The sequence below is a fragment of the Achroia grisella genome, unplaced genomic scaffold, assembly GCF_030625045.1.
Source record: "Achroia grisella isolate CSIRO2021 unplaced genomic scaffold, CSIRO_AGI_Agris_v1 utg18504, whole genome shotgun sequence".
Classification (NCBI taxonomy): domain Eukaryota; kingdom Metazoa; phylum Arthropoda; class Insecta; order Lepidoptera; family Pyralidae; genus Achroia; species Achroia grisella.
The window spans coordinates 158,050-184,469 of NW_026712688.1; the positions used below are offsets into that span (position 1 = coordinate 158,050).

Below are 26,420 nucleotides of genomic sequence, written 5' to 3' on the forward strand. Positions count from 1 at the left end.
AAATAAGAAAACTACATTATGATACAGATCACATTATACAAACAATTGGAATAGAGAATTACAAATTTCTCTATTAGTTAGAAGCTGCTCTGTTTGTCAATTGTCATTGTCAGTACAGTGACTGTCAAACTGTCAATATCAGACGATATGTTTTTTATCAATTCTTGTTCTCGGCTTCTTCCAAATATTTGTTTATCTAACGTTAGTTCATTTTCGGTTGTAATAAATTTGAAATTATGACTATTTGCTGTGTTCAAGGATGTTCGGAAGTGGCATACCATGTCTTTCCTAGGGACACCAAATTGAGAACACAATGGTTAAAAGCTATACGTCGTATTAATTATGTTCCAACTAAATCAACAAGGATATGTCGGAATCATTTTCTGGAAAGCGACTATTTGAAAACTAGTTACTATACAGGTAATTTAGCTATTTATATTCATTTCATATACTGTCTCTAGTTGTTGATACGACACGACTCTAGCTTTTTCCTTAATCTGCTTAATATAGCTGTCTTGGTCTACCCCTTATCCTCTTTCGTTCTTTTTTTCCTTGTGATAATGATAATATTGTACAGTAAATTCGTTGTGTCTTATTAAATGTTTTTAAATGTCCCAACATGTTTCACCGCCTATGCCCAATAATATTTATGATCTGTTTCCTTTCTTTAACCTTTTGCAGCACTTCTTCGTTTCTTATTTTATCTTACAATAATTCTCCAACACTAATCTCCACTATAATGTATGATATATAATTTGTTTGAATACTAGTAAATGACAATTGGTGTAATTAATATTAGGTAAATTTAGAATAGTAAGTTTGTGTGGGAGTCATCCGTCATGGTTGGCCGCAGCACTAGTCCCACCTAGTTGTTGGTATTATCTATTCTATCCTCCACTGTGAGCTTGAGCTTCATCATCTCGTCACTGTGAATTGATGTGTTTGTCAGGGACCCATCTCAACATTGTGCTATGACTAAAACCACAAATCCTGATTTTCAGTGGAACCCGGAATAAGTGATCATGACAATTTTTTTTACTATTATATAGATGAAGGCAAATGAAGCTCTGTGTATACTGAAACTTAATTGTATTGCGTCTATTGACCAAAATTGTCTTTTCAACTTCTAGGCATGGAGTACATGTTCAGAAAACGCCTAAACAAGGTGGCTGTACCATCAGTTTTCCCATGGAACAGTAAGACTACTTCAAATACGGCACAGAGCAGAGAAAACCGAATACAAACTCGGAAACGTAGAAAAAACATAGCTAATAAAGAACCAGCAGCAGCAAAAGTGGATGAATCACCTCAACTATTGGATAAAAAACTTAAAATATCAGACCAAACACCTCAAATTTTAGATAAAACACCAGAAAGTTTGAATAAAACTCCTGAAAACTTGGATAAAACACCTGCAAAATTGAATAAAACACCTGATAATTTGGATAAAACACCTGAAATATTGGACAAAAGACCTCTAATATCAGTTAAAACACCTCAAAAATTGAATGAAACACTGTCAGCTTCGGAACCTATTAATAAACTTTGTATTATTAAACCTGAAAGTCCTGTGCCTCAAAATACATTGAACAAAACTGATACACCAGAAAAAAAACTTGTTACACAAGGTACACAAACCACAAACTGTGTTAGATTACTGTCTACAGATCTTGTATTGTCTGATAATGAATTGGTTAACTTTTACACAGGACTCGGTTCATATCCCAAATTTACTCTCGTCCTATCCACTCTATTACCAATGGCTAACAACATTGAACAGAGATGGAGTACAGATTTCGGTCTATCAGTTGAAGATCAATTTCTAATGCTACTCATTAAGCTGAAGAGAAGTAAATCGGACGTTGAAATCGGTAAATTATTTGGTGTTAGTAAAACTGAAGTGTCTAAAATATTAGTGACTTGGATAAATTTCGTAACTGATATATGGCAGTTGTTTGAGATCTGGCCCAGTGAATATCTTATAAATATGTACATGCCAGATGTATTTGGACAGAAAAAAGCATCTGCTACAGTTATCACAGACGGAACTAACTGTGGAGTCAATATTGCTAGTTTTTTTAAAGGAAAGTGCCAAATTCCAGGACTGTTGATAAAGCAAACGCAAAAACTGTCAATACAAAATATAGATACAGTAACGATTTGTAGGTTGAAGGGTACATATAGGATATTAATTAGTGAATTGAAACCACCCTATGTAGTTTTAGCATCTAAAATCTTCTGCATATGTGTTATACTTTGGTATTGCAAAGAAGGCACTGTGAATAATTTATGAAATGGATATTTTAATAAATTAATGTAATAATTGTATATTGCGATATAAGTGTGTTATGATGGTTACAACACACGAGGCGGCACGAGTGCGTAATAGAGCCGAGTGTGTTAAATACGCACGTATATCATATGACGCTTTTCAACACACTTGCGAGGAAACAGAATAAAAAATCTAGATATTATATTTTGTTCATTTTTAATTATTGAATAGTACTATTTTTAAAAGAATACATATTTCGCGCCGTTTTACTTTTATTTTGTTCATTTTAAATAACTGAATAGTACATTTATTCTTCTTCTTTTAATTTAAATGGCTTCCACCAAATGAGGTCGGTGATTTTGCCAAGTTCAATTATTAAAATATTTACACATTTCCCGCCATTTTACTTTTTTAAATCAGCGCGCTGCCTACTGGCTGGCACCGCGCGGAGGTCATTTTGAATTTCGATGAAAAATAACAAATAGTGCTGTTATGGAATATAACTTCACTATTCGTGTTTATAACGCACGAGTGTTTTATGAGTTGTTCTATATATGAAATGCGATCAAATTAGATCCACTTTACGAGCAAGTGTGTTGAAAATATATAATAACAATTTATATTCAATAAATTAATCTTTTTATTTACCTTTTGTTGTTTATCACTAGTATGTTATTTTATACAAGGTAGATTATTTATCCGGGTATTAAAAGTCGGCTGCGTGGATTATCGTGGATAATCCCTTTCTACGCAGTAAGCCAGTGCTTCGGGGAGCTGGTCCAATTCCCAGACGCTTCATGTTTCTCCAAACACTCCCATAACTGAATGTGTCCGTAAAAACATCCTCACTTATTCTAAGTCAAGCAGCTCGTTTTGGAAGCTGTGTCGATTAGAGATATGACAGTAAATTTATAGGAAAAGAGGCATGATATCTTAGTACTCTGGAACGGCTACGAATCAGTATCACGGTAACATGATAACGTGATATCGTTGTGCTGTTAGTGTAGGCGATGATTACTGCTTACTATCGCAAATTGGTAAGCAAGCCTTATTTATACTGATTAATTTTTATATATTAAAATTACATGTCACCTTGTTTGTCCGTGATGGACTCCTAAACTACTGAACCGATCGGAAATCTGATTTCACACTGTGTGCAATTTGATTTGATCCAACTTGAAAGATAGGATAGCTTACATCTCAATTTATAGTCGCAATATTATTTTTATATATAAAGAACTGTTAACCACAGCAAAGCGTGGCCGTGTCTGCTAGTATATATATATATATATATATGTATATATTAGTCATATGTATATTTATATACTAGTGGTATGCGAACGAAGCCGCGGACAAAAGCTAGTATGTAATATAATGTTATCTGTGCAGCGAATCATTGTCACGCGGACATAGTGCGGTTCGTTTCGGTTTTTAAATTTGAGTTTTAAATAAACACAAGTGTGTGTGGTTTGACTTTATACAAAAAACATAAGATTAAAAATTTTATAGTAGACCCGGCCACTCGTTGATGTGGCTAAAGTTAAATAATATGGCGACTATAAATTGAGATGTACGCTATCATATCTTTCAAGTTGGATCAAATTGCACACAATGTGCAAATCAAATTTGCAATCGGTTCAGTAGTTTAGGAGTCCATCGCGGACAAATGACGTGATACGTAACTTTTTTATATAAAGATTATTATTATTATTTTTCTATTGTATTTATTATATTAAGACATAAGTAAATGCTGGGGGCCCGTGACAATTGCTCTTGCTAGTACTGGGCGAGTAGGTAGTAGCTAGGCGAGAACAGTCGCGAGGAAAATCTAGTCTTAGATATTTGATAAGACGGCCTCGTTGGACGAGCGGTTTAGCATACCGCTTTACTTCCGACGGTCGCGAGTTCCATTCCTCGTACGGTACAAACATTTGTATTCAAGAGTATGATTGCATCGGTCTGGGTATGTATATTATATATGTAATTGCAAAAAATATATCTATATATTTATATCAGTTGTCTAGCACCTATAACAGAAGCTCTACCTAGCTTAGTACTAGATGGCGTTGTGTAAATTGTCCTGAGTTTATTATTACTAGGAAAAAAAAAGTTGTTGGTAACCCGTATAGTCATAAAATAGTAACTCGTGCATTGTACAGCGTCTAGGACGTGCAATTTCTACATCATTATTTTTTTACACGACCCGGCCGACAGTAAAAGGAGGCCAATGTGTTTCGAATGCATAATTGTGAATTGATATTAACTGGTAGGTGCATTCAGTTTAAACGACAGTTATTTGACAAATGGATATATATTTACTGGTACAAATAATTCAAAGATTATATTAAACACTTATTTGGACTTACTCGCCTATTTGCAAGGGATAAATTGCAAAAAGTTATATGCAGGGTACCTTTTTTTTTGTTCTCTTTATCGGCAAGGAGAACTGCGCTCATACAGCCATGACTTCATATAGTGCTGCAGGGTACCTTAGTATTACCTATTTCATCCGAATTTTTTTTTAAGACAATAATAATTGTTATGTGCGCAAATGAATAGTATTTTTATTAACTAGTAAGACTACATAGGCTTTTGATCTTAATGGTTTTAGGACCCATAGTCATACAATAGAATTTGACCATCATATTTTTTTAAGATTCGATTATTTCTAAATTTTCTGTGATGTAAACACCTATATCGATCTAAATTATTTCGTGAGACTACGTAATAGGACAAGAACCTATAAGACATACATTAGGTAGTAAGATTAAATATTAATTAATATAGGTTTATTGGAAATTATTCCTAATAAGACTAATTCCAATCTTATTTGAACACATGGATATTTTGGACGTACGCTCATTATCCTTAATAATACTGCATATAGTGGTTACATTAATAATATTTACCGTCAATCAATATGAAAACAAAATTAAACCGGATAAAAGAGCAACGCCATTATACAGATAGTTTTTGCGTCTGGCAACACTCATTACGCCATTTCCTCCCGCGCTTTCTTGAAGAAAATTAAAGAGTCGCCGCATTAATTCTATCCGTATGTCGCAATGTTTTTGCCTCGCCTACCATCGTTGTGGCGGCCCTCTCCGCTTTTTGCAAGCGAGAAGCGGCGCGCTTCCCAGACTGTGAGAGCTTAGCAAAAAGTCGCCGTGACTCGAACGCGGGAATCCACGCAAAAACCTTCACCCCGCTCAATAACTGGCGACGTCGATGAAATACTATGAGTTCCTTTAGCTTTTTACTCGTCCCAAAGTTTTTCCGCGCGCAATTTGCATCAGACGGTAGTCCGCCATTTTATAGTTTTTCCCGCGCGAACGATTCGAAATGATGGTGGCGCGTTCCGAAAATTGCGGTCCAGCAAAAAGTATCTGATGAAATTCTTGTTTGGAGAATGGGCATTTATATATAATGATGTTTTTTTACTCGCCATAACACGAATAATATTGGATTCTTAATTTGTATTAATAAATAACCGGCCATTAATATTGTCTTTGGTAGAATAGATGCATATGGGGATTGTTAGTAAATTATGTTATCTGTGGTAATATGGACTGTTGTCCTTATTGCTAGCAAGTACCATGTCAGGTTGATCTCCAGGCGGTTGTTCCTGAAAATCATCGTGATATATTCGTGGTAAATTTGTCACGATGGGCTAACTGACCTGACCTCATCTTCATTATATGACATAGTTAGCGCAGACGGAAACATACATTATCATCCATTAAAAAAATAGATGCATATCAACTTACATAAAGATAGAAGAATATATATTTGTTTTGACTTCATTTTTAAAAAGGAAATTTTCTATTTTATAATCATCGGGTAACTATTACCAAAATACATGTTACCAAAATTTTTTTACGTACCTATTTGGAATGTCAAACAGCTGACGGTAAACTAAGCAGTTTGCGTTCTAAGCTGTGTTTTGAATGATGAGTGATATTACAGGATAACGAGACGGGCAAAACATGATGACGTGATGTCGTAGTGTCATCTAATATAGAAATTTCTCGTGTCACGGTGTTTGTTATCAAACTCCGACACGAATTTAGATAGATAGATAGATAAGTTCTTTATTCAACCATTACAAACACATAGCATACATGAGATACATTTTATAAATAGAAATAAAGTTTACAGATTAAATAATACAGAAATATAATATTACAAAATAAAATAAAAATGGAGGTGGCTTTATGTGTCGCAATGATGAAGAGGCAACCAACTCAGCATGAAGCTACAGATAAGTCTGCAGCGCTGATATTCTGTTGGCTCCTATAATTAAATACATACTTACATACATATATACGTGAATGTTTATATATTACACTTCGAGCTCTTAAAAAATTATACTATTACAAAACATTATACAATATACAAATAGATTAAAAATGAAGTGGTGTGTTATGTATACATATATTGTTAACCTATAGATACATACTACGTACATAAATAATAGTTGTTGCATATACAAGGTCGCTGGCTAAACGCGCCGTGAGTCAGACATTATTGTTCCTGACCATGCTTACCGACTTCGGTCGTTGAAAAAAAGACTCCTCAGATAAAGGACCTCCTATTTAAAGTCAGTTGTTCAGACAATAAGTGTTTTTTTAAAAGGTTTTTAAAATTCACTTTAGTTTTTATATTACGAATAGGAGGAGGTAAGTTATTCCAACACTTGGAGGCCATATATCTGAAACTGCCTCTGAAGGCAGTAGTCCGATGTGCTGGAGTCACTAGTCGATACAACGAAGCCCTGGTTTTAAAAGCATGCTGATTGCCAGACCACACAAGTTTTCTATAAAGGTAATCAGGCATTTTGGATTCAATGACATCAAACAACAAAGTCGCAAAATAAAGGTTGTAACGTGAAGACATATTTAGTAGTTTAGCATTATTGAGATAAGGAGAGACATGACTACGCGGTGGTATACGGAAGCAAAAACGGGCGCATGCATTTTGTACACGTTGGATAAGCCGCCGTGATCTAGCTAGTGTACATGAACCGAAAACAGCTAAACCGTAACTCAGCTTGGACAATATCAGAGAATCGCACAGTCGAACACGTAGATCAGTTGAAAGATAATTTCGAATTTTGTATAATATCTTTAGTCTGTAGAAGCAATTCCCCACACAATCTAGGACATGGTTTTCGAATTTAAGACCAGATTCCATTAGTAGACCCAGATTGCGCGTTTCAGTTACTTGCAACAGAGGTGTACCTTCTACTGTTATAACTGGTGTTTGATTTTTAATTTTTTGTACCTGCAATTTAGAACCCAATATCATGAATTTCGACTTAGCCGGATTCAAAACAAGAGAATTTTTATTACACCAGTTCGATATACGGAAAAGTGTTGAGTTCAATATTCTAACCGCCATGTTTGTATCTTGAGGATTTATAGACATGTAAACTTGTAAGTCATCCGCATATTGGTGATATAAACATCCTTCACAGTATCTAGCAATGTCAGCACTATACAGAATGAATAAGAGGGGACCCAGAATTGATCCCTGCGGGACTCCTCGCGTCAATAGTCTAGGTTTGGAATATAGTAGAGTGCCGTTGTTCTGTGTTACCTTTACGAGCTGATGACGATTACTGAGGTAACTATCAAACCAGAGTATTGTTTGCCCATCAAATCCATAGTATCTAAGTTTTGAAAGTAAGAGGTTTATATTTAAACATTCGAAAGCCCTCGAAAAATCGAGCAAAGTAAGCAAGGTACCATTTCCCTTATCCATAGCCGCCAAAACATTGTCCACAACATCCAATAATGACCGATTTACCGATCGACCGAGATACCGAATTTACCGATTTTTATTAAATTTTGTACGCATATCAGATAGCTTTGAGAATGGGCCAACATTTATTGTTCATACCGCTCAATGATAAGGGTAACTCACCCCTAATTTCTTTTTATTATTTTAAGAAAAACTTTTTTTTTTAGTTTTTGGCATCAACCCCTATTTTTTAACGATAACGATTTTGATTTATATCACAAAACAATGTATACAGTTCTATTTATGTGATGATAATCACGTACAATTAGATGACAGTTAGCTTATCAGATATTCCTTTTACTAAAATAAAAACTACTCTAATGAGAAAAATAAATAATCTAATTGGAATTTACAACTAAGTTTACAATTAGCTTATTGGAGTGTTCAAATAAGATATATACACTTTGTTATATATATATATGTACATATCATGATCATCATTGCCTTGCCTCACTTTGTTATATATATATATGTCCATGTCATGATCATCATTGCCTTGCCTTTATCTCATTATTTGGGTAACATCCATCTATCCATACTCGCAAACTTTCGCGTTTATAATATTAGTAAGATATATGTATAAGAAAACTAGCTGTGCCCATTGTGATGTATAACATATATTTTAAATATGTTTGTCCTTTTAGTAACAAAAAAAAAATACATATTTTTTTAATAGACAAGTAATGTAAATATAGATTTAATTTCTTAATGGAATATGTAGCCCTGGAGGATGAAAAGATGAGGTCAGATCAGTTGGCTCATTTTCACCAATTCACAAGCAATTACGATGGTTTCGAGGTCTTTCCTTCCGATGGACTCATTAGTTCACATTACTAAGAATCCCTTACCCGGACAAGGGGATCGTTAGTAATGTGGACTGTAACCCTATTGCTAGCAATGTACCATGTCAGGTTGACCTCCACGCGGTTCCCCTGGAAATCATTGAGATAATCCGTCATACTCGTGAACGAGTGCTGCTTATAGGAACTGGTCCGCTCTTATCACTACGACTGATTTAATCTTATTGTGTACTATATTTAACCCTAATAAATTAGTGCTGGTTGGTAGTTTGTATTTATGAATTGTGTTTCGAATTGTATAATGTGAACTTACAAGGATTGTTTAAAAGAGCAACACACAAGTTTCTTGCTTGTTCTTCTTGTGATGAGACAGCTTTCCGAATGAGCGGTAGATAAAAAAAACTTTGTTATGACTATTCAAAAGTCCTTAAATTAGAATAAATGATTTTCTAATCTTCTATTCTATTCTAGAAATTCATGGTGATTTTATCACAATGGGCTAACTGATCTGACCTCATCTTATCATCTTCCACTGGTGGCCATCTAGCGTAGATCGTTAGCGCAGACGGGTGCACCATTCCATTATCATCCATAATAAAATGAATCGCTTTCTCCCTTTATGTAGACTTAGTGTTAACTTATAGAAGGTAGCAAAGTTGGTATAGACGAATTATCAGCAGGTACAGGTTGAGACTGGAGGGCTGGAGATCGTGAGAAAATACTCATTCGAGAGTATCTTACCGGTTCATTGGGGCCATGAAATCTGCGTATACATTTCCTTATCGCTCTGTCTAATGCCCAAGAAAGGATTACATTAATATTGAAGAAAATAATTGGTAGCTGCTAAAAAAACTTTCTGTCGTTGATGTATTTGAATATTGCGTACAATAAAATAATGATAAAGAACCCTGGAAAATTAACACAGCGCCATCTAGACCCACGGTAAGCAGAGCTTGTGTTATGGGTACTAATACATGTCAAAGACCGCATGCCCACCGGTGGGTCACTCCGCAACGAAAGTAAATTTACACGTTGGGACCGAAAGATCACCCGTGGGCACTTTAATTGAAATAAATCTAGGTGGTTAAATAATGTCTATCTCAAATTATTGTACACTAAAAACATTTAAATAAAAAATGCGTAATTAACAATAAAAAATCTATCCAACACAAAAATAATTTTTCAATTCGAAACATTTCAGTTCTTGAGGTAAGCGCATTCAAACAAACAAACAAACTCTTCAGCTTTATAATATTAGTATAGACTAAAGATTTTTTGCTTTTCACACTTTTATAATGTTTGATTTTACCGGGCGCTTGTTTAATGGCCTGAGTTTTTTTTGTAAATAATATCCGATGATCGGTTAAGGCAGTGTAGGTTTTTCCTTGGCCGGTGAAAGGCGTAGTGACACTAGCTCACTAGAAATATGTCGATATGATGATGGACTAACGGCCTAGCCACTGTGGGAAAACCTTCGAGGCCACTGTGCTCTGGGTGGTAAACTCTATTATATTTAATTTTACTCAATTGCATTTTTTTTCGAAATCCAAATCAAAGAAGTATACAATATACAGCTTAATATTTTTAACGTTACATAGTTTTACTCAATTACATTTTTTGTTGTCGAAATTCGAACTAAAGACGTATACTATATACAGCCAAATACTTTTAACGTTAGTTCAATAATATAAAAGTATTCTTATGTCATTATATCGTTCTGTTTATCTACATTTATATTATACTGGCTGATCCACGCAACTTCGTGTGCATTTCACTTACAGTTATCATTATATTTCGCCTAATTTACATAATATACCCTTAAATTACAGCCTATGTGTTATTGTGATGTATTTTTTTTTATTGTGATGTAGATGCTATATAACTTTAAAGTTTCTTTCAAATCCGTTCACAAATTTTTGTATGAGAGTAACAAATATCCATCCATTCGTTCTCACAAACTTAACTTATTAGTGAGAGAGAGGAAAGATATATGTTATTAATTTAGTGAAAGAAAGAAAAAAGTCACAGATACAGTCAGAACAATCAATAAATTGTAATGCAAGTGGACAGGATATGCAATAAGAAGTAAGAAAGGGAAATGGTCCAAGGTTGTTTTATATTTGTTTCACAGTAAAGAAATAAAGAGGAAAAGAGGTACTAATAATGAGTGCGTAGCGATTTCTATGTTGATTAACGCATGCCTCTTACTTGTTATACTGTAATTATTTATATAAAAAAACATCTATTAAAAAGAGCAACACACAAGTTTCTTACTCATTCTTCTTGTGATAAATCTGCATTCCGAATGAATGGTACAATCAAAATATGACTATTCAAAAGTGTTTGTAATGAGTTTATTTGAATAAAGATTATTTCTATTTCTATTTCTATTGGAAAACAACATTTACGAGGTTAGATAGTGATATATTTATATATCTTAATAACAAAATTACTACCGTATTATCCCATTATGTAGTTGATAGAAACGAAACCTAATAAGATTATAATAAAATATAGATAATCCTATCTATCTAAAGTTCTAGGGAACCGTTCGTGCCAATATCAAATTAAAACGGTTAATAATTTACAAAAGCTCAATTCGACGGGCGCCGAAAGCAGTTTTTCGTGGAACCTTTAAAAAAAAAAACTCATAAAATTAACTGACCGTCAGGGATGTCGACTTAACCGTTACCTTTAATTTATTCTTCACAACTTTTTTTTTATAGGAACTGGTTTGTTATTGTGCCAATATAATGATCAAATTTTAATTTGAATATGTGCTTCTATAATTTATGGTACGATAGCTATGACCTATATTTTGTTGTTCAAGTCATTTGGTTCAGCGCACCATCTTACTTCCGATGGTCGCAGATTCGATTCCTCGCACGTAGCAATTTTTTTTTTAAATTTGTTTTTATATGGATGTATACTAATAATCTCAGGACAATTCACACAGCAACATCTATACCCAAGTTAAGCTAGCTAAAGCTTGTGTTATGAATACTAGACAATTGCTACAATACATAGATATTTTTTTTTCGTGAATACATATTATTAATTATTATTATATACTGATAGTTTTTTCTTTATGCGGGAATTGAACGCGCGACCATCGGAATGCAATATGTTGTGCTACAACCACAGCGACAACGCTATACCACCGAGGTTATTATTATAAAAACTACGTTGTACAGTTTCGAAAACTTACTCCCGATTGGGGTCATAATAAAAATTTTACTTGAAGTGAAATCAAAGGAAATTACTTCACAGCAAATTGAATTATTTATTTATAGCTACCAATATATACAACTAAAGGGTTTTGTATGTTGGTTTAAACATGTTATATTCTGTCGTATTTACAGCTACAAATAAAACTCATTAAAAAAAGGTGTTATTTTGTGTTAGTCCGTTTATTCACCGTGTTTAAACCTACAAAAAATCTTCTATTTTTTTTGTGTATGATAATAGAATGGTGCACCCGCCTGCGCTAACGGTTTACGCTGGCGTGGCACCAGTGGAGGATGATAAGATGAGCATGAGGTCAGGTCAATCAGCCCATCGTGACAAATTCACCAAGAATTCATCACGATGGTTTCCAGGGAGAACCACGTGGAGGTCTACTTAACATGGTACATTGCTAGCAATAGGAGTTACTAGTTCCCATTTTTTTTTTTTTAATATTGCGCTTGGTCTTACCTCATCTGATGGTAACAATCCCCTTCCCTCCACAATCTTCTATTTAGGACGACCAAATAGAAGATGGGAAGATCTAGTTCATCTTACTACAGTTTACTACAGCTACTATGGACATTATGGACTATAGTTACAGAAACTATGGACTAGAATCACCCAAGAGAGAACAGAGTGGAAAATATTAGAGCAGGCATTTGCTTGGAACCAAGCAGACCATCAAGAACTACTAGATATAGTGTGAACAGCAAAAAATGTGCTGCATGCAAAAGCAATGTCATTTTGTGAAGGTGATGATGAAAATGAGGTCACGTCAGTTAGCCCATAGTGGTAAATTCACCAGGAATTTGTGGAGGTCAACCTGACATGGTACTAGCTGCATGCAAAAGCAATGTAATTTTGTGAAGGTGATGATGAAAATGAAGTCACGTCAGTTAGATCATCGTGGTAAATTCACCAGGAATTTGTGGAGGTCAACCTGACATGGTACTTGTTGTTCTTATGGATGATAATGGAATGGTGCACTCGCCTGCGCTAACGGTTTACGCTGGCGGGGGACCAGTGGAGGATGATAAGATGAGAATGAGGTCAGGTCAGTTAGCCCATCGTGACAAATTCACCAGAAGGTCAAGCTGACATGGTACATTTAATTCGATTGTTAAGCCACGTTACTGACAATCTCCTTCCCCACTCACCAGGAATTTCTCATGATGATTTCCAGGGGGAACCTCGTGAAGGTCAACCTGACATGGTACATTGCTACCAAAGTTGTCAACGGTCACATTCCTAACAATGTAACAGTCGGTCGATGATCACTATTGGGAATGGTCATAGAGCTGCCAATGGCAATGATATAGCGATGAACATTTGTGGTCTCACACATACTAATGGTAGCAGAATTAAAGAAAATAAATTGAATCCATTAAGTAATTAGACTGTAACCTCAGATCTGTTTTTTTTAATTTAAACCCAAATGTGTGAGAACCAATAAGGGCTATTTTAGATCACGCTATAACATTTTAAGTTGAACGAAAAGGGAAAAAATAGAAGAAATGCGAAAATGTTTTTGGTAAACCTCTTGACAGATCAAACTCCAACTTTGTCGATACAGTTAATAACAATATAATATCAACCTGTAATATACCTTTGTCGGATGTAAGAAAATCGCTAGACAAATTAAATGTATTTAAGGGCGCCGGAAGTGATGGAATTCCACCATTGTTCTGGTCCAGGTGTGCTGAAGGTCTCGCCCTTCCTATTACAATTATTTTTAATCGCTCCTTAAAAGAAAGTGTATTTCCAGATATCTGGAAACGCGCCCATATATTGCCACTACACAAGAGTGGATCGCGAACTAAAGTGGAGTTTTATAGGGGAATATCTATACTCAATACTGTGGCAAAATTATTTGAAAAATTTGTTTATAATGCGATATATCCCATTATTCATCAAGGTATAAATGATCGGCAACATGCTTTCCTTAGAGGCCGTTCTACTGTTACTAATTTGGTTTGTTTTTCAAGTTATGTTTTGGAAAACATGGATCACGGCGGACAGGTTGATGTAATCTACACTGATATTGAAAAAGCTTTCGATCGCGTTGACCATAGCATTCTTCTTTGTAAATTGAAATCACTTGGTATTCATGGTGACTTACTTCGTTGGATTGATTCTTACCTCAGAAATCGGTCTCAAGCTGTTATTGTGGGTGGTTATCGTTCTAACTTTGTTGATGTACCAACCGGTGTACCGCAGGGATCTCATCTTGGCCCACTGTTCTACAACGCTTATTTATTCGATATAGATAATTGTTTTAATTTCGTCAATTACTTAATGTACGCAGATGATAAGAAAATATTTTTCAGAATACGTGACATCAATGACTGTTTAAAACTTCAAAGTGACCTGAATTCTCTTAATAATTACTATAAGAAAAATAACATCACAATAAATGTCAAGAAATGCGAATGTATCAGTTTTAGTAGGAAAATTAATCCTATAATGCACAATTACAGTATTAATTCATTGTCAATAGAACGGAAATATAAGGTACGTGATCTTGGTGTACATTTCGATTATAAAATGATCCTCGATCAACATATTGATATAATAACATCGAAGGCTTTTAAATCCTTGGGATTCGTACTGCGGGTAACTACGCCTTTTCACGATATAGCTACGCTAAAAAACCTGTACTATACATACGTTCGTAGTATTTTGGATTATGCGTGCCCGGTATGGTCACCACAATACGAAATTTATATAGAACGTCTTGAACGTATACAGAAAAAATTTGTTGATCATCTTGCCTACCGTTTTAGACGTCCTGTTAATTCCTATCTTGAGTGTTGTCGGGAGTTTCGTATTCCTACTCTTGAAGAAAGACGTGCTGTAGCAGAAATGTGCCTATTATTTGATATAGTACGCGGTAACTTAGATTGCCCTGAATTGGTAGCGCGAGTTGCATACTGTACACCTCCCAAGCGAACACGTCATACACCGCTTATGCATGTACCATCAAGGTCCACCAATTATGCTAGTAATGCCCCTATAGTGCGTATTCTACGCAATTACAATAAAAATTTTGAAAATGCAGATCTTTTTTTCGGTTCAAAATGTAATTTTAAATCGCAAGTTTACGAGCACATTTTAAACTGATCTCTTATATCAATAATAATTACCTATTATATCATAAATAGATAACATAAATGGCTGAGGAATAGACATCATAGTAATTGGATTTATACTACGATAATTCTGACTGTAGTGCAATTTGTTTTTGTGTTATTTTTGTTGAGTATTGAAATATATTGTTTAAGTTTGTATATTTAAATGTAACATGTAAAATTATAATCATATATAGTAATGTATGTAATGGTAGCAGGGATACATAACAATTACTATCGGTCCCGACTACTCTGATGTATGCTGCCAATTATGAACTCCCATATTACGCGGCCTAGGATGACCTAGGCCGCGTAATATGGGAGGTTCCAGAAATGATTCTGAAACCTCGGAATGTATCCTTGTTATCTTTTGTGTGAAGTCCGTCACTTTGTTATATTTTTCTTTTTACTGATATTGTGAAACCTATTATTAGCTATACTATTGGTTTGTACTTTCTGTTTTTATGTATTGTGTATGCTGTTGGTTTCAAATAAATAAATAAATAAAAAAAAATAAAATAAAAAGAAGTAGTAAAATTGACGGCCTCGGTGATCTAGCGGATTGGAATACCGATGCGAGCAGCGCAGGATCGTCGTGGCGATCTTTGGAGGTGGCCTTTGTTCAGAAGTGGATGTCTTCCAGATTGAAATAATGATGATGATGAGTGAAACCGCGGGGCATAGCTAGTATAACGTTATAACTTAAGTGTATGCGGATAATTTCGAGGCGCTGCGCTGGCAGCTCGATTGCGTGGCTAACTTGATTGATGGATTTAGCTTCCTTTCCTTTTTTTTTATTGGAATCTAGGAGATGGAATAATCAAGTGGCCGTGTGTGAATAGTGTCATATGAGAAGACTAGTGGTACTATTTTTTTTATTGGGTTGTTTGGGCTATTGTCAGGTGCCTGTAGCACCTGTAGCACTACGACCTACATAGATCTATTGTGTTCACTGCCTAGACCCGTCAGGGACAAGAATTGAAGGATATTCTTAGGAGCGATGGTTTTTATCTCCTCGGGAAAGAGTGTAAACTTTCCAAAGGAGATATTTCGTTTATGCATGAGTGGGCTACAACCACATAGGATGTGTATTGGCGTTTCCTCTTCAGTTTGGTAAAGTGTGCAGATTTTTGTTGTGCCTAGTTTTATCATAGGTTTGTTTGAATATGTGGTACGTTATAGTGGTACTGTATACATATATGTAAGTATATAATTACATTCTTAACCGAGCCTTAAAGATATAGTAGTATTTATTTTTTTAAACTGGTTTTCAAAAAAGGCCTTTGAGAAAGTGGCAACAATAGTTTATACGGGAGCCGACGTTCATCAGTGGTCTAGCGGTTTAGTATATCGCATTATTATATGGTCGCGGGTTCGATTCTTGTACGATTCAAACATTTGTATTCGTAAGTAATTATTGTTTGTATTCGTCTAATTGCTTTGTACATATCTGTGATTTATATACTTATAAAAAAAAGTATTTAAGTGTTTTTATAAGTATTTTATTACCAACTAACTGTACTCGCGACTTCGTCCGCGTGGAATTTAACAAAAAAAGTTAATTAGAGAATTTTTCTAAAATAAAAGTAGCCTAAGTTACAAGTTATTACACTCATTATGACCTGGCTGGTCCGATTTTGACGGGACTTTTTTTAGGCAGGTAGCTGATGTAATAAGAAGTAACTTAGGCTACTTTTATTATAGATTTTTTTATTAATTTAAGATTTAAATTAAATTCCATGCGAACGAAGTCGCCGGAACAGCTAGTATAATCTACATATTCTGTAATATTATAATTCTATTCTAGAAACTGACAACAGAAAGCAGTTTAAAATCTTGGCTTGTTCTAAGTGTGCCTGGTTCTTACATATCGAGACCATACATCGATTTTAAAATAATAAAAAGCGCCAGGGGCTCGAATCTGAACCCTTTCTGTCTGTTCATATAAACCCGCGAACACAGACACGCATCACGCAAACATTCACAAAAATTCGTAGGTCCCCCACTTTTATATTCTTTTTTATGTACGAGTTGAGGGCAAGGAAAGCGTCGTGGGGCCACGTGGGGGGGTCGCGTGGGGTGCTGGGCGGGGCGATGCAGCTGCACGTAGGGCTCCACAGCCGTCCCCGTTCAGTCGAGACGCGAGCGTCACACCGCTACGTCACGGCGACCCTACGAATTTGCCGCCAAAACTCGCGGACTACAATCGTCACACTGAAAGTAGTGCACGCTTTTGCGCGGGAAATTTGAACTTTGTCTATGGTTTATTTTTTTCTACAGGACTGTTACAAAAGGTCATACTGCCAAATGTAACTTTTTAATTTGGACTTTTTTGGTAATTTGTGAAGTTTTTGAATTGGCGGGTGACGGGTTGATGTGTGCGGGCGAGAGGGGCGATATGGAGAGTCCGGGTGAGGAGACGGGACGGAGCGCACCCCCCGCACCGCACACCCCCGCCGCCCCGCAGCCCAACGGCTCCAATAAGATCATCGGACGCAATGTGAATGGAACCAGTAAGTCACCTTATACTATATTCAAATTTATTACAATTTTTTTTTCCAATTTAAATTTCAATAATATAGATACCATATTATACCTCTATATATGGCAAAGGACAACAGATAAAAATTTTACACAGTTTACTAAAGTTTACAATGTTTTTGATAATACAAAACAACAATTAACCTATTACAAAAATCGTACTCTATGAAAATTTTTAAATGACAATTATCTTTACTTTTATCTATGGTCTTTCGTTATTTTAGTACAGTTTTATATTTCTTTAATACTGTTGAAGAATGGTGTACGGGCATCGGTTATAAAAATGGGTATATTTTTACAGAAAGCGACTCATTTTAATTAAATTTAAAACATCAATAATTTTTGGTTGCTCTACAAGTAACTCTTTGTATAGACTACCAAATACTATTAGAAATAGAGATAATCTTTATTCAAATAAACTTAATATTTTGGTCCTTTTGAATAGTCATATAATTTTTTTTCAACCGCTCCTTCGGTAAACAGATTCATACATTGACAACGAGCAAGAATCTTGCATGTTGCTCTTTTAAATTATTCAGCTTCAAGATGCTTTTGTCAGGACCCCGATACGACCATTTCTCTCTAGAGTTTCAAGAGCTTTATTTTTTATTTTCTATACGATTATTTTTCACTGAAATAGAGCTGTTGAAAATCACCCATAAATTTGGAAAAAAATTCCGTTCCCTTAATTTTTGTCTGAAGTGTATAATTATTAATAATAATATTTCTGACATTTATTTTTAATTATTATTTGCACTATTTTGACCCATTCAACACTTGCTACGTCACGCTGTTTTGTGGTGACTGGAAGAGATCTCTTTTAGAGATAAGTCCTTTGTTAATAATAATGATAGTCCGGAACAACATCTCAGACGGTTGGGATTCCGAGGCGGCTCACTCCCGGGAAAGATGCAGAAAGCGGTGCTCTTAGATTCTGTCCGCATTGTACGCCGGTTTGGGGCCCTGAACCCCGGCCGACTGTGCTTCTGCCGCGGGTACTTACCCCCATTGCCTTCTCTTTGCCATCTCCTCTCCTTAAGAAGGTAGATGAGAATTATTGTAAAAAAATAATCATAGTAATAAATCCATTTATTGCCAATATTAGTATAGTAATATAGTTACACATTTATACATATTTATTATGATTGGCATAGGTATAAACTCAGCTATTGCTGGACTGATGGGCGTCCAGCGCTGGTTTTCAGTTTATACGTACGCGGGCGTATCTAATCACATGTACTAGACAACCATACCATAACATAATGAAATAAATTTTTTACTATACATAAATAATGATATCCATACGGATACACACGTAACATGCATGTGATGTATGCGTACCTACCCAAAAATTCACATTTTATGTCGAGATTTGTCGCCGCTATCAAAGTGTTTATTTATTTATTTATTTATATAACTTCAATGCACAAAATACCAAGGTAAAAGTACATATGGCGGACTTAACGCCTTACGGCATTTTCTACCAGTCAACCACAGGATGTGCAGAGAAACTGTAGGCGGTGCAAATTTAATCAATAAGTAAATTATACCTATGTCATAAATAATATATATTTATAAGTGTTGTAATATAATTTTCCTTAACACTCTCAGCGCCAGACCCTAAGTGACCGTTTTAGAATAGAATAGAATAGAATAGAAAATCATTTATTCAAATCAACTTAATTTAAGCACTTTTGAATAGTCAACATTTTTTTTAAATCTACCGCTTATTCGGAAAGCTGTCTCATCACAAGAAGAATAAGCAAGAAACTTGTGTGTTGCTCTTTTAAACAATCCTTGTAAGTTCACATTTACAAGTCGAAACGTGTGAATACAAACTACCAATCAGCACTAATTTATTTAGGCTCAAATATAAAAACACAATAAGATTAAATCGCACGCAACTAGTAATAACATAGCATATAGTATATTTGAATTACATCAGATCCTTATCAAATATATTTTAATCCTACATTTTATGATTGATTATATTAAAATAAAATGAAAGTATGTAAAAAGTATCCGTTTGAGTTTCAATAAGTAATGTCAAATTTTAAAACGACTTTAAAATAAATCTATAAAATTTTTGTACAATCACCGATTCCAAAAATATTTACATCCCAAAAATGCGACAGGCCAGGACATTCATTTGTATGACAGATATATAGAAAACATGTTCCTAAAGGATACACAGCGCATTTACTAAGTAGAAAAATGTGTATACTTATGAGTACACAGTGTTCCAGACACTGTGTGACAAAAAGATACACATGGCGCCTAAGGTGTTAAAGTATTTTGAATTTTTAGCAGTATTATTATTTGGCGTAATGGCGGTCACAAATCGATCCAGATTTTTGCGGCAGTGAATTTGAATTAACATTATTTCTAATTACCATACTTAAATAATATATTCAATATGCAATCAAGAATTAATATATAGACAATATATAAATCTGTCTATCCGTATTATAAGCACCTTCTAAGTATTATCTACATACATAGCTTTTTAATAGACAATTCTGTTGAAACGGCACAAAAACGAATGAATTCAAAGAACAGTCGCGCGGTGGGAATCGAAGCTGTTACCGAGGCAATTTGTGTTTTTCTGCCGCTGTGCAGTCGGCTCTTTGTCTCGGTATGGGCTTTTTTGTTTTAAGCATGTCTCTTAACGTTTGTAGCGTGATGACGACATCTTGATCTGTGATCACATGTATTTATATCTTTACACATAAAAATTACGTGTCACGTTGCTTGTACGCTATGGACTCCTAAACTACTGAAGCGATTGCAAATTTAATTTGGATATTGTATGCAACTTGATCCAACTTGAAAGATAGGATAAAGAAAGCTTACATCTCAATTTATAGTCGCAATATTATTTTAATTCAAGGACCTTAGCCAGCCGTGGCCGGGTCTGCTACTATATATATATATACCTATCTTGCATGCATCTTAGAAATGTGAAATAAATAATAATGATTTAGAAAATCACATACAATGTACCAACTACTACATTTTAGATCATCCTACTTGTACACGACGAACCTCTTTGTATATTATTTATGTATTTTGTCTATTGCTTTATATAGAAAAATATATATTGTTGTTTTCTCTATATATTGTCTTTCATTGTCATTCTGGTTCTGCTAACTATTATACTTTTGTACATAATACTATATTATTGCTTCCTAAAACCCGTGTTTGCATAATTATATCTACCAGCCCCATATATATACAGTCCTTCGTTCACACTACTAATATTAAAACCGCGGAAGTTTGTGAGTGTGAATAGATGGCTGGATGTTTGTTACTCTTTCACACAAAAACTACTGAATGGATTTTAATGAAACTTTACAATAATATAGCTTATGCATCAGAAAAACATATAGGTTATATTTTTTTATTGAAATTAAAACGCGGGTGAAATCGCACGCAACTAGTAATAACATAGCATATAGTATATTTGAATTACATCAGATCCTTATCAAATATATTTTAATCCTATATTTTATGATTGATTATATTAAAATAAAATGAAAGTATGTAAAAAAGTATCCGTTTGAGTTTCAATAAGTAATGTCAAATTCTACAACACCTAATAAAATGTATTATTACCTACTGACTACTCGGCCCGGCTTCGCCCGGGTGTACATGTATTATACATATAAACTTTCCTCTTGAATCACTCTATCTATTAACAAAAAACCGCATCAAAATCCGTTGCGTAGTTTTAAAGATTAAATCATACATAGGGATGGACAGACAGCGACAGCGACTTTGTTTTATACTATGTAATGAAGAACATAATACAACATAACAATATTATTAACCTAAAAAAAAATCCAATATTTTATGATTAATTATATTAAAATTGCAAGTATCAAGTGATTGCGTGTCAAACATAAATATGAGATGTGATAAAAACTCACCGAGTACGCAGAAGGTAGAAAAACCGTGGAAAACGCGGAAAAACACCGCTCACACTGTACAGTGGCAAAAACTGGACCCACCACCGGAGTAGACCTTTCTAGTATTTATTGAGACCACAATACAAGTGACGTGACTAAATAACTATACCTTACATAAGGATACACGAATATGGGTTAATATAGAATAGAATAGAATATCATTTATTCAAATAAACTTATTATAAACACTTTTGAATAGTCATAACATTTTTTTTTTAATCTACCTCTCATTCGGAAAGCTGTCTCAGCATAAGAAGAACGAGCAAGAAACTTGTGTGTTGCTCTTTTAAATAATCCTTGTAAGATCACATTTTATAAGTCGAACCGTACTCTATATCCTTACTAATCATCATCATTACATAGTATAAAACAAAGTCGCTGTCTGTCCCTATGTATGCTTAAATCTTTAAAACTACGCAACGGATTTTGAAGCGGTTTTTTAATAGACAGAGTGATTCAAAAGGAAGGTTTATATAATACATGTACACCGGTGCGAGGCCGGGGCGAGTTGATGTTATATTTATAAATACGAAAGTAACTCTTTCTGTCTGCCTGTCTGTCTCACGCTGACGGATATGGATAAATATATCCTTACCTCCTTACTAATATCACAGATAATATATTACAGACTAATATTAATAATGCGAAAGTAACTCTGTCTGTTTCGCTTTCACGGCAAAACTACTGAACCGATTTAAATGAAATTTGGTACTCAGATAGTCTAGACCCTGAGAAAGGACATGGACTACTTTTGTAATGCGAAAAAAGGGTTGTAAACGGTTCAAAGGGGAGATGATATTTGTACAAGTTGTATGGAAGTATTGTCATTTTTAAACCTAGAATCTTGAAACTTTTTTTGAGTTGTTGATTAAATGTAAAAGAATAAGACATTTAAAATAAAAGATTTTGCCTAAACAGCCTATAAAGTCTATTACTTCGAATGGCACATATATTTACATTTAATTAACAGCCTAAAAAAAGTTTTAGATAAAATAAAATAGGGAATGAAATTTTTTATGGAAATTTTCCTCAAGAATTTGCCATGATGGAATAGTGGATAATAACGGATTATGGTGTTAGCAATATTCCATTATTATCTATTTAAAAAGTAAACAGGGCTTGTGTTAAAATAAAATATTTTCGGGTAACAACAGTTTTCAACAACAACAGTTAATACTCTTTTCGTGGGTTTCTTTTTATGGGTATTCTTACTGTATATCCTAATAAACACAGTTCATTTTTCAACTAAATTACTTGATTATTTTTCAGTATGAGAGATTATCTACCGATTTTAAGATAATAGTATATTGAAGACTGACATATCATCATCATTACATACTATAAAATAAAGTCGGAAAAATAAATACATACGGACAGACAGTGACACTGTCTGTCCGTACGTATGCTTTAATATTTAAAATTACGCAACGGAATTTGAAGAGGTTTTTTAATAGATAGAGTGATTCAAGAGGAAGGTTTATATATAATACATGTACACCCGTGCGAAACCGGGGCGAGTAGCTATTTTTTTTATAAAAAAAGGTCACAATGAAGTATAAGTACAAAATATACGTGTGCTATATAAATGGCGATTTGAAAGTGATATTAGGAACGACAAAAACTATTATGTAAATAACTGCATAAAAATGCGCGGTGGCAAAATAAATCTGCGAGGTTTATGCTTCATAATATCTACGGCTGGTACTTAAACGGGAAACGATGCAAGATGGCGGTATAGAAAAAAGTATTTTGTTTCGAATATATGTTGTTTTATATTCAAAAACTTAAAACCGGGCACAAACGGTGTATGAGCAAGTTTCCTTAACTTTGTTTTAATTTTATTCGCAAGATGGCGGCTCAGAAAATAGTATATGGTCGAATATATGGTGTTCTTTATTAAAAAAAATAAAAACCAGATACAAACCGTATGAGCAAGTTTCCTTAACTTTGTTTTAATTTTTTTACGCAAGATGGCGGCTTAGAAAATAATATTTTGTTTCGAATATATGGTGTTCTTTATTCAAAAATATAAAAACCGAAGACAAACGGCGTATGAACTAGTTTCCTTAACTTTATTTCAATTTTTTTCGCAAGATGGCAGCTTAGACAAAAAGTATTTAGTCGAATATATGGTGTTGTTTATTCAAATATATAAAAACCGGACAGAAATCATGTATGAGCAAGTGTCCTTAACTTTGTTTTAATTTTTTTTGCGCAAGATGGCGGCTTGGCAAATAGTATTTTGTTTCGAATATATGGTGTTCTTTATTAAAAAATATAAAAACTGGACACAAAGCGTGTATGAGTAAAGTTCCTTAACTTAACTAATTTCAGAAATTCATTTATTGTACATTATTTCAGATCGATATAAGCTATATATTATATTATGTTAATGTACAAAAAGTCCTAAAGTTATAATCACCAGGTGTACCAGGTCATGTGACATCAAATAAAAATTCTATAAATATCAAATCATATAGATGATATTGCTGTTTTCACCCTTTTGTCAACCAATTTTATGAAAGATTTCTGAATTGGGGTGTATATATGTTTTTTGTACAGCTACGCGATAATTTGAACTCTACTAACATTTCAATGAAATTAAAAATTTATGATTAAATTTCTTTGTAACTTAAAAACATACTGTTTAGAAGTTTTAAGCTTGTAATGATATGGTAATAATCATTAATTAACTATTTAAACTTTTATTGTCAGCAAAAATCTATACCTATAAATAAAATTGGAGTGTCTGTTTCTAATATTGAAATAACCGTTTTTACTACATGCATGTGAATATAATATACGGTACATACATCAAAATAACATTTTTACATCTTTTGTCTGTCTGTCTGTCTGTTTGTTCCGGCTACTCTCTGAAATGGCCGGACCAATTTTGGCAGGACTTTTTTTGGCAGGTAGGTGATGTAATAAGGAGTAACTTAGGCTACTTTTATTTTAGAAAAATAAAGTTAAATTCCACGCGGACGAAGTCGCGGGAACAGCTAGTACTAAATAAAAAGACACGTTTTATTGAATATTTTGTGTTACGGATTACGTGCACGGTATGTTATTCTAAACAGAAAGAATATGCAGAGCCCGTAACTGTTAAGTTGTATCAAATTAGCATATTATGGAAATTATCACCATTCTAGCCTCCACTTCTTTAAAAAATTCCTGCATCATAATTCAGCACTTCTTTCACGTCTACCCAATATACAGTTTCTCTATCTACGAAAATATCAATTTCATACTGGCCATAGAGAAAACTATACGACTTTTTTTGTAATTTATGATACTGGCTGTAAAGAATAGATCGTATTCTTTTATTAAAATAACTGAGTAAATGAAATAAAATTTATAATATACTCGTTGACAAGTTTAAAAAAAGATTGGAGATTACGATAGCAAAGTAACAGTAAATATAATGCTTTATTTTAATTTGCAACAGAAAAATATAGATTATCTTCAATTACTCAAATACTAGAGTTTTATAAGCATCTTGTACTAAGTCTAATATCTATATAGTTGATCCTGATTAATACTATTTCCAGGTTTCCAGGATAATCTTTATCATTTTGTAAAAGTAAATTGATACTAGTTTTATAAATTCGAAAGTGTGTTTGTCTCTACTTCTATTCTTATTACTAAACTGCTGAACGGATCTGAATGAAATTTGACATTAAGGTAGATTGTAGTATCCTGGGACAGACCTAGGCTAATTTCAAGGCATAAAGCAGGAAGAGTGTTAGTGAGTAGTGTGTGACAACTAGTAATTATGCAACAAATTTGTTTCTAGACGAAACTCTATATTTATCTAAATATACATATATAACTCAAAGGTGACTGACATAGTGATCTATCAACGCACAGACCAAACCACTAGACGGATCGGGCTGAAATTTGGCATGCAGGTAGATGTTATGACGTAGGCATACGGTAAGAAAGGATTTTGATTAATACTACCCCCAAGGGGATAAAATAGGCGATGAAAGTTTGTATGAAACTTTGTCAAATTTAAACCGATCGGGCTGAGACTTTGCATGCATAAAGCACTACTATGACGTAGGCATCCCCTAAGAAAGGATTTTGATAAATTCCACCCCTAAGGGTATCCCCTTTTTATTATTATTTAACACGAGCGAAGCCGTGGGCAAAAGCTAGTTACTTATAAAGATTAATCCCTATAAATATTGTGAAAGCGTAAAAGTTTCTTATCTAATGTTTCTATACGTTTGGAATTTACAAATGGACATAGAGAAGATCGTTGGTATTTTTTAATAACTCGTTACAAGTTTATTATATTCAATTCAGTTTTTAAACAATCGCAGTTACGCAAACATAGACAATACATTTTTTTATCTCAATCCACCCCCGCGTACAATACGAACAGATTCAATTCAAATAAAGAACTCGGTTACGCAAAGATGCGTTCGTAAACGGCGAAACGATGTTTGAATATTCGCTTTTTTATAAACTTTTTTTCCCTTCCTTTCATTCGTACTCCTTTCTTGAGGCAGCTATTTAACAATGCGCTGTGTGAATATGCAAATCGTGTAATTGTCTACCGCTTTACATTTTTTTTTGTTTTCACTGTCCGAATAGGTACCATAGACTACGAGTGATACATCTGTCATTTGTGATATTAAAACGCGTCATTTGCCACATTGAGAACGTACCTTTA

The 26,420-nt window shown here is 34.1% G+C and overlaps 2 protein-coding genes across 3 annotated transcripts in view; both read left to right on the forward strand.

Annotated features, from left to right (window-relative positions):
* The first annotated feature begins 129 nt into the window (after positions 1 to 129).
* Positions 130 to 2,865, forward strand: LOC131841620 (uncharacterized). The gene is made up of 2 exons (XM_059189943.1): positions 130 to 420; positions 1,131 to 2,865. The coding sequence occupies exons 1-2, from the start codon at positions 237 to 239 to the stop codon at positions 2,291 to 2,293; spliced, it is 1,347 nt and encodes a 448-aa protein (XP_059045926.1). The 5' UTR covers positions 130 to 236; the 3' UTR covers positions 2,294 to 2,865.
* Positions 2,866 to 17,376: 14,511 nt separating this feature from the next.
* LOC131841611 (NGFI-A-binding protein homolog) overlaps positions 17,377 to 26,420 on the forward strand; it is a 43,097-nt gene continuing 34,053 nt past the window's right edge. For both annotated transcript variants that reach the window (XM_059189931.1, XM_059189933.1), the window contains exon 1: positions 17,377 to 17,743. In XM_059189931.1, coding sequence (XP_059045914.1) covers positions 17,605 to 17,743 — 139 coding nt within the window. In that variant the 5' untranslated portion in view covers positions 17,377 to 17,604. The remainder of the gene's footprint in view (positions 17,744 to 26,420) is intronic.

Excerpts from the sequence above, each read along its gene's own strand:
- LOC131841620 (XM_059189943.1), top strand. The coding sequence starts at position 237 with ATGACTATTTGCTGTGTTCAAGGATGTTCGGAAGTGGCATACCATGTC. Across the intron at positions 421-1,130 it reads GAAAACTAGTTACTATACAG|GCATGGAGTACATGTTCAGA; the intron begins GTAATTTAGCTA and ends TTCAACTTCTAG.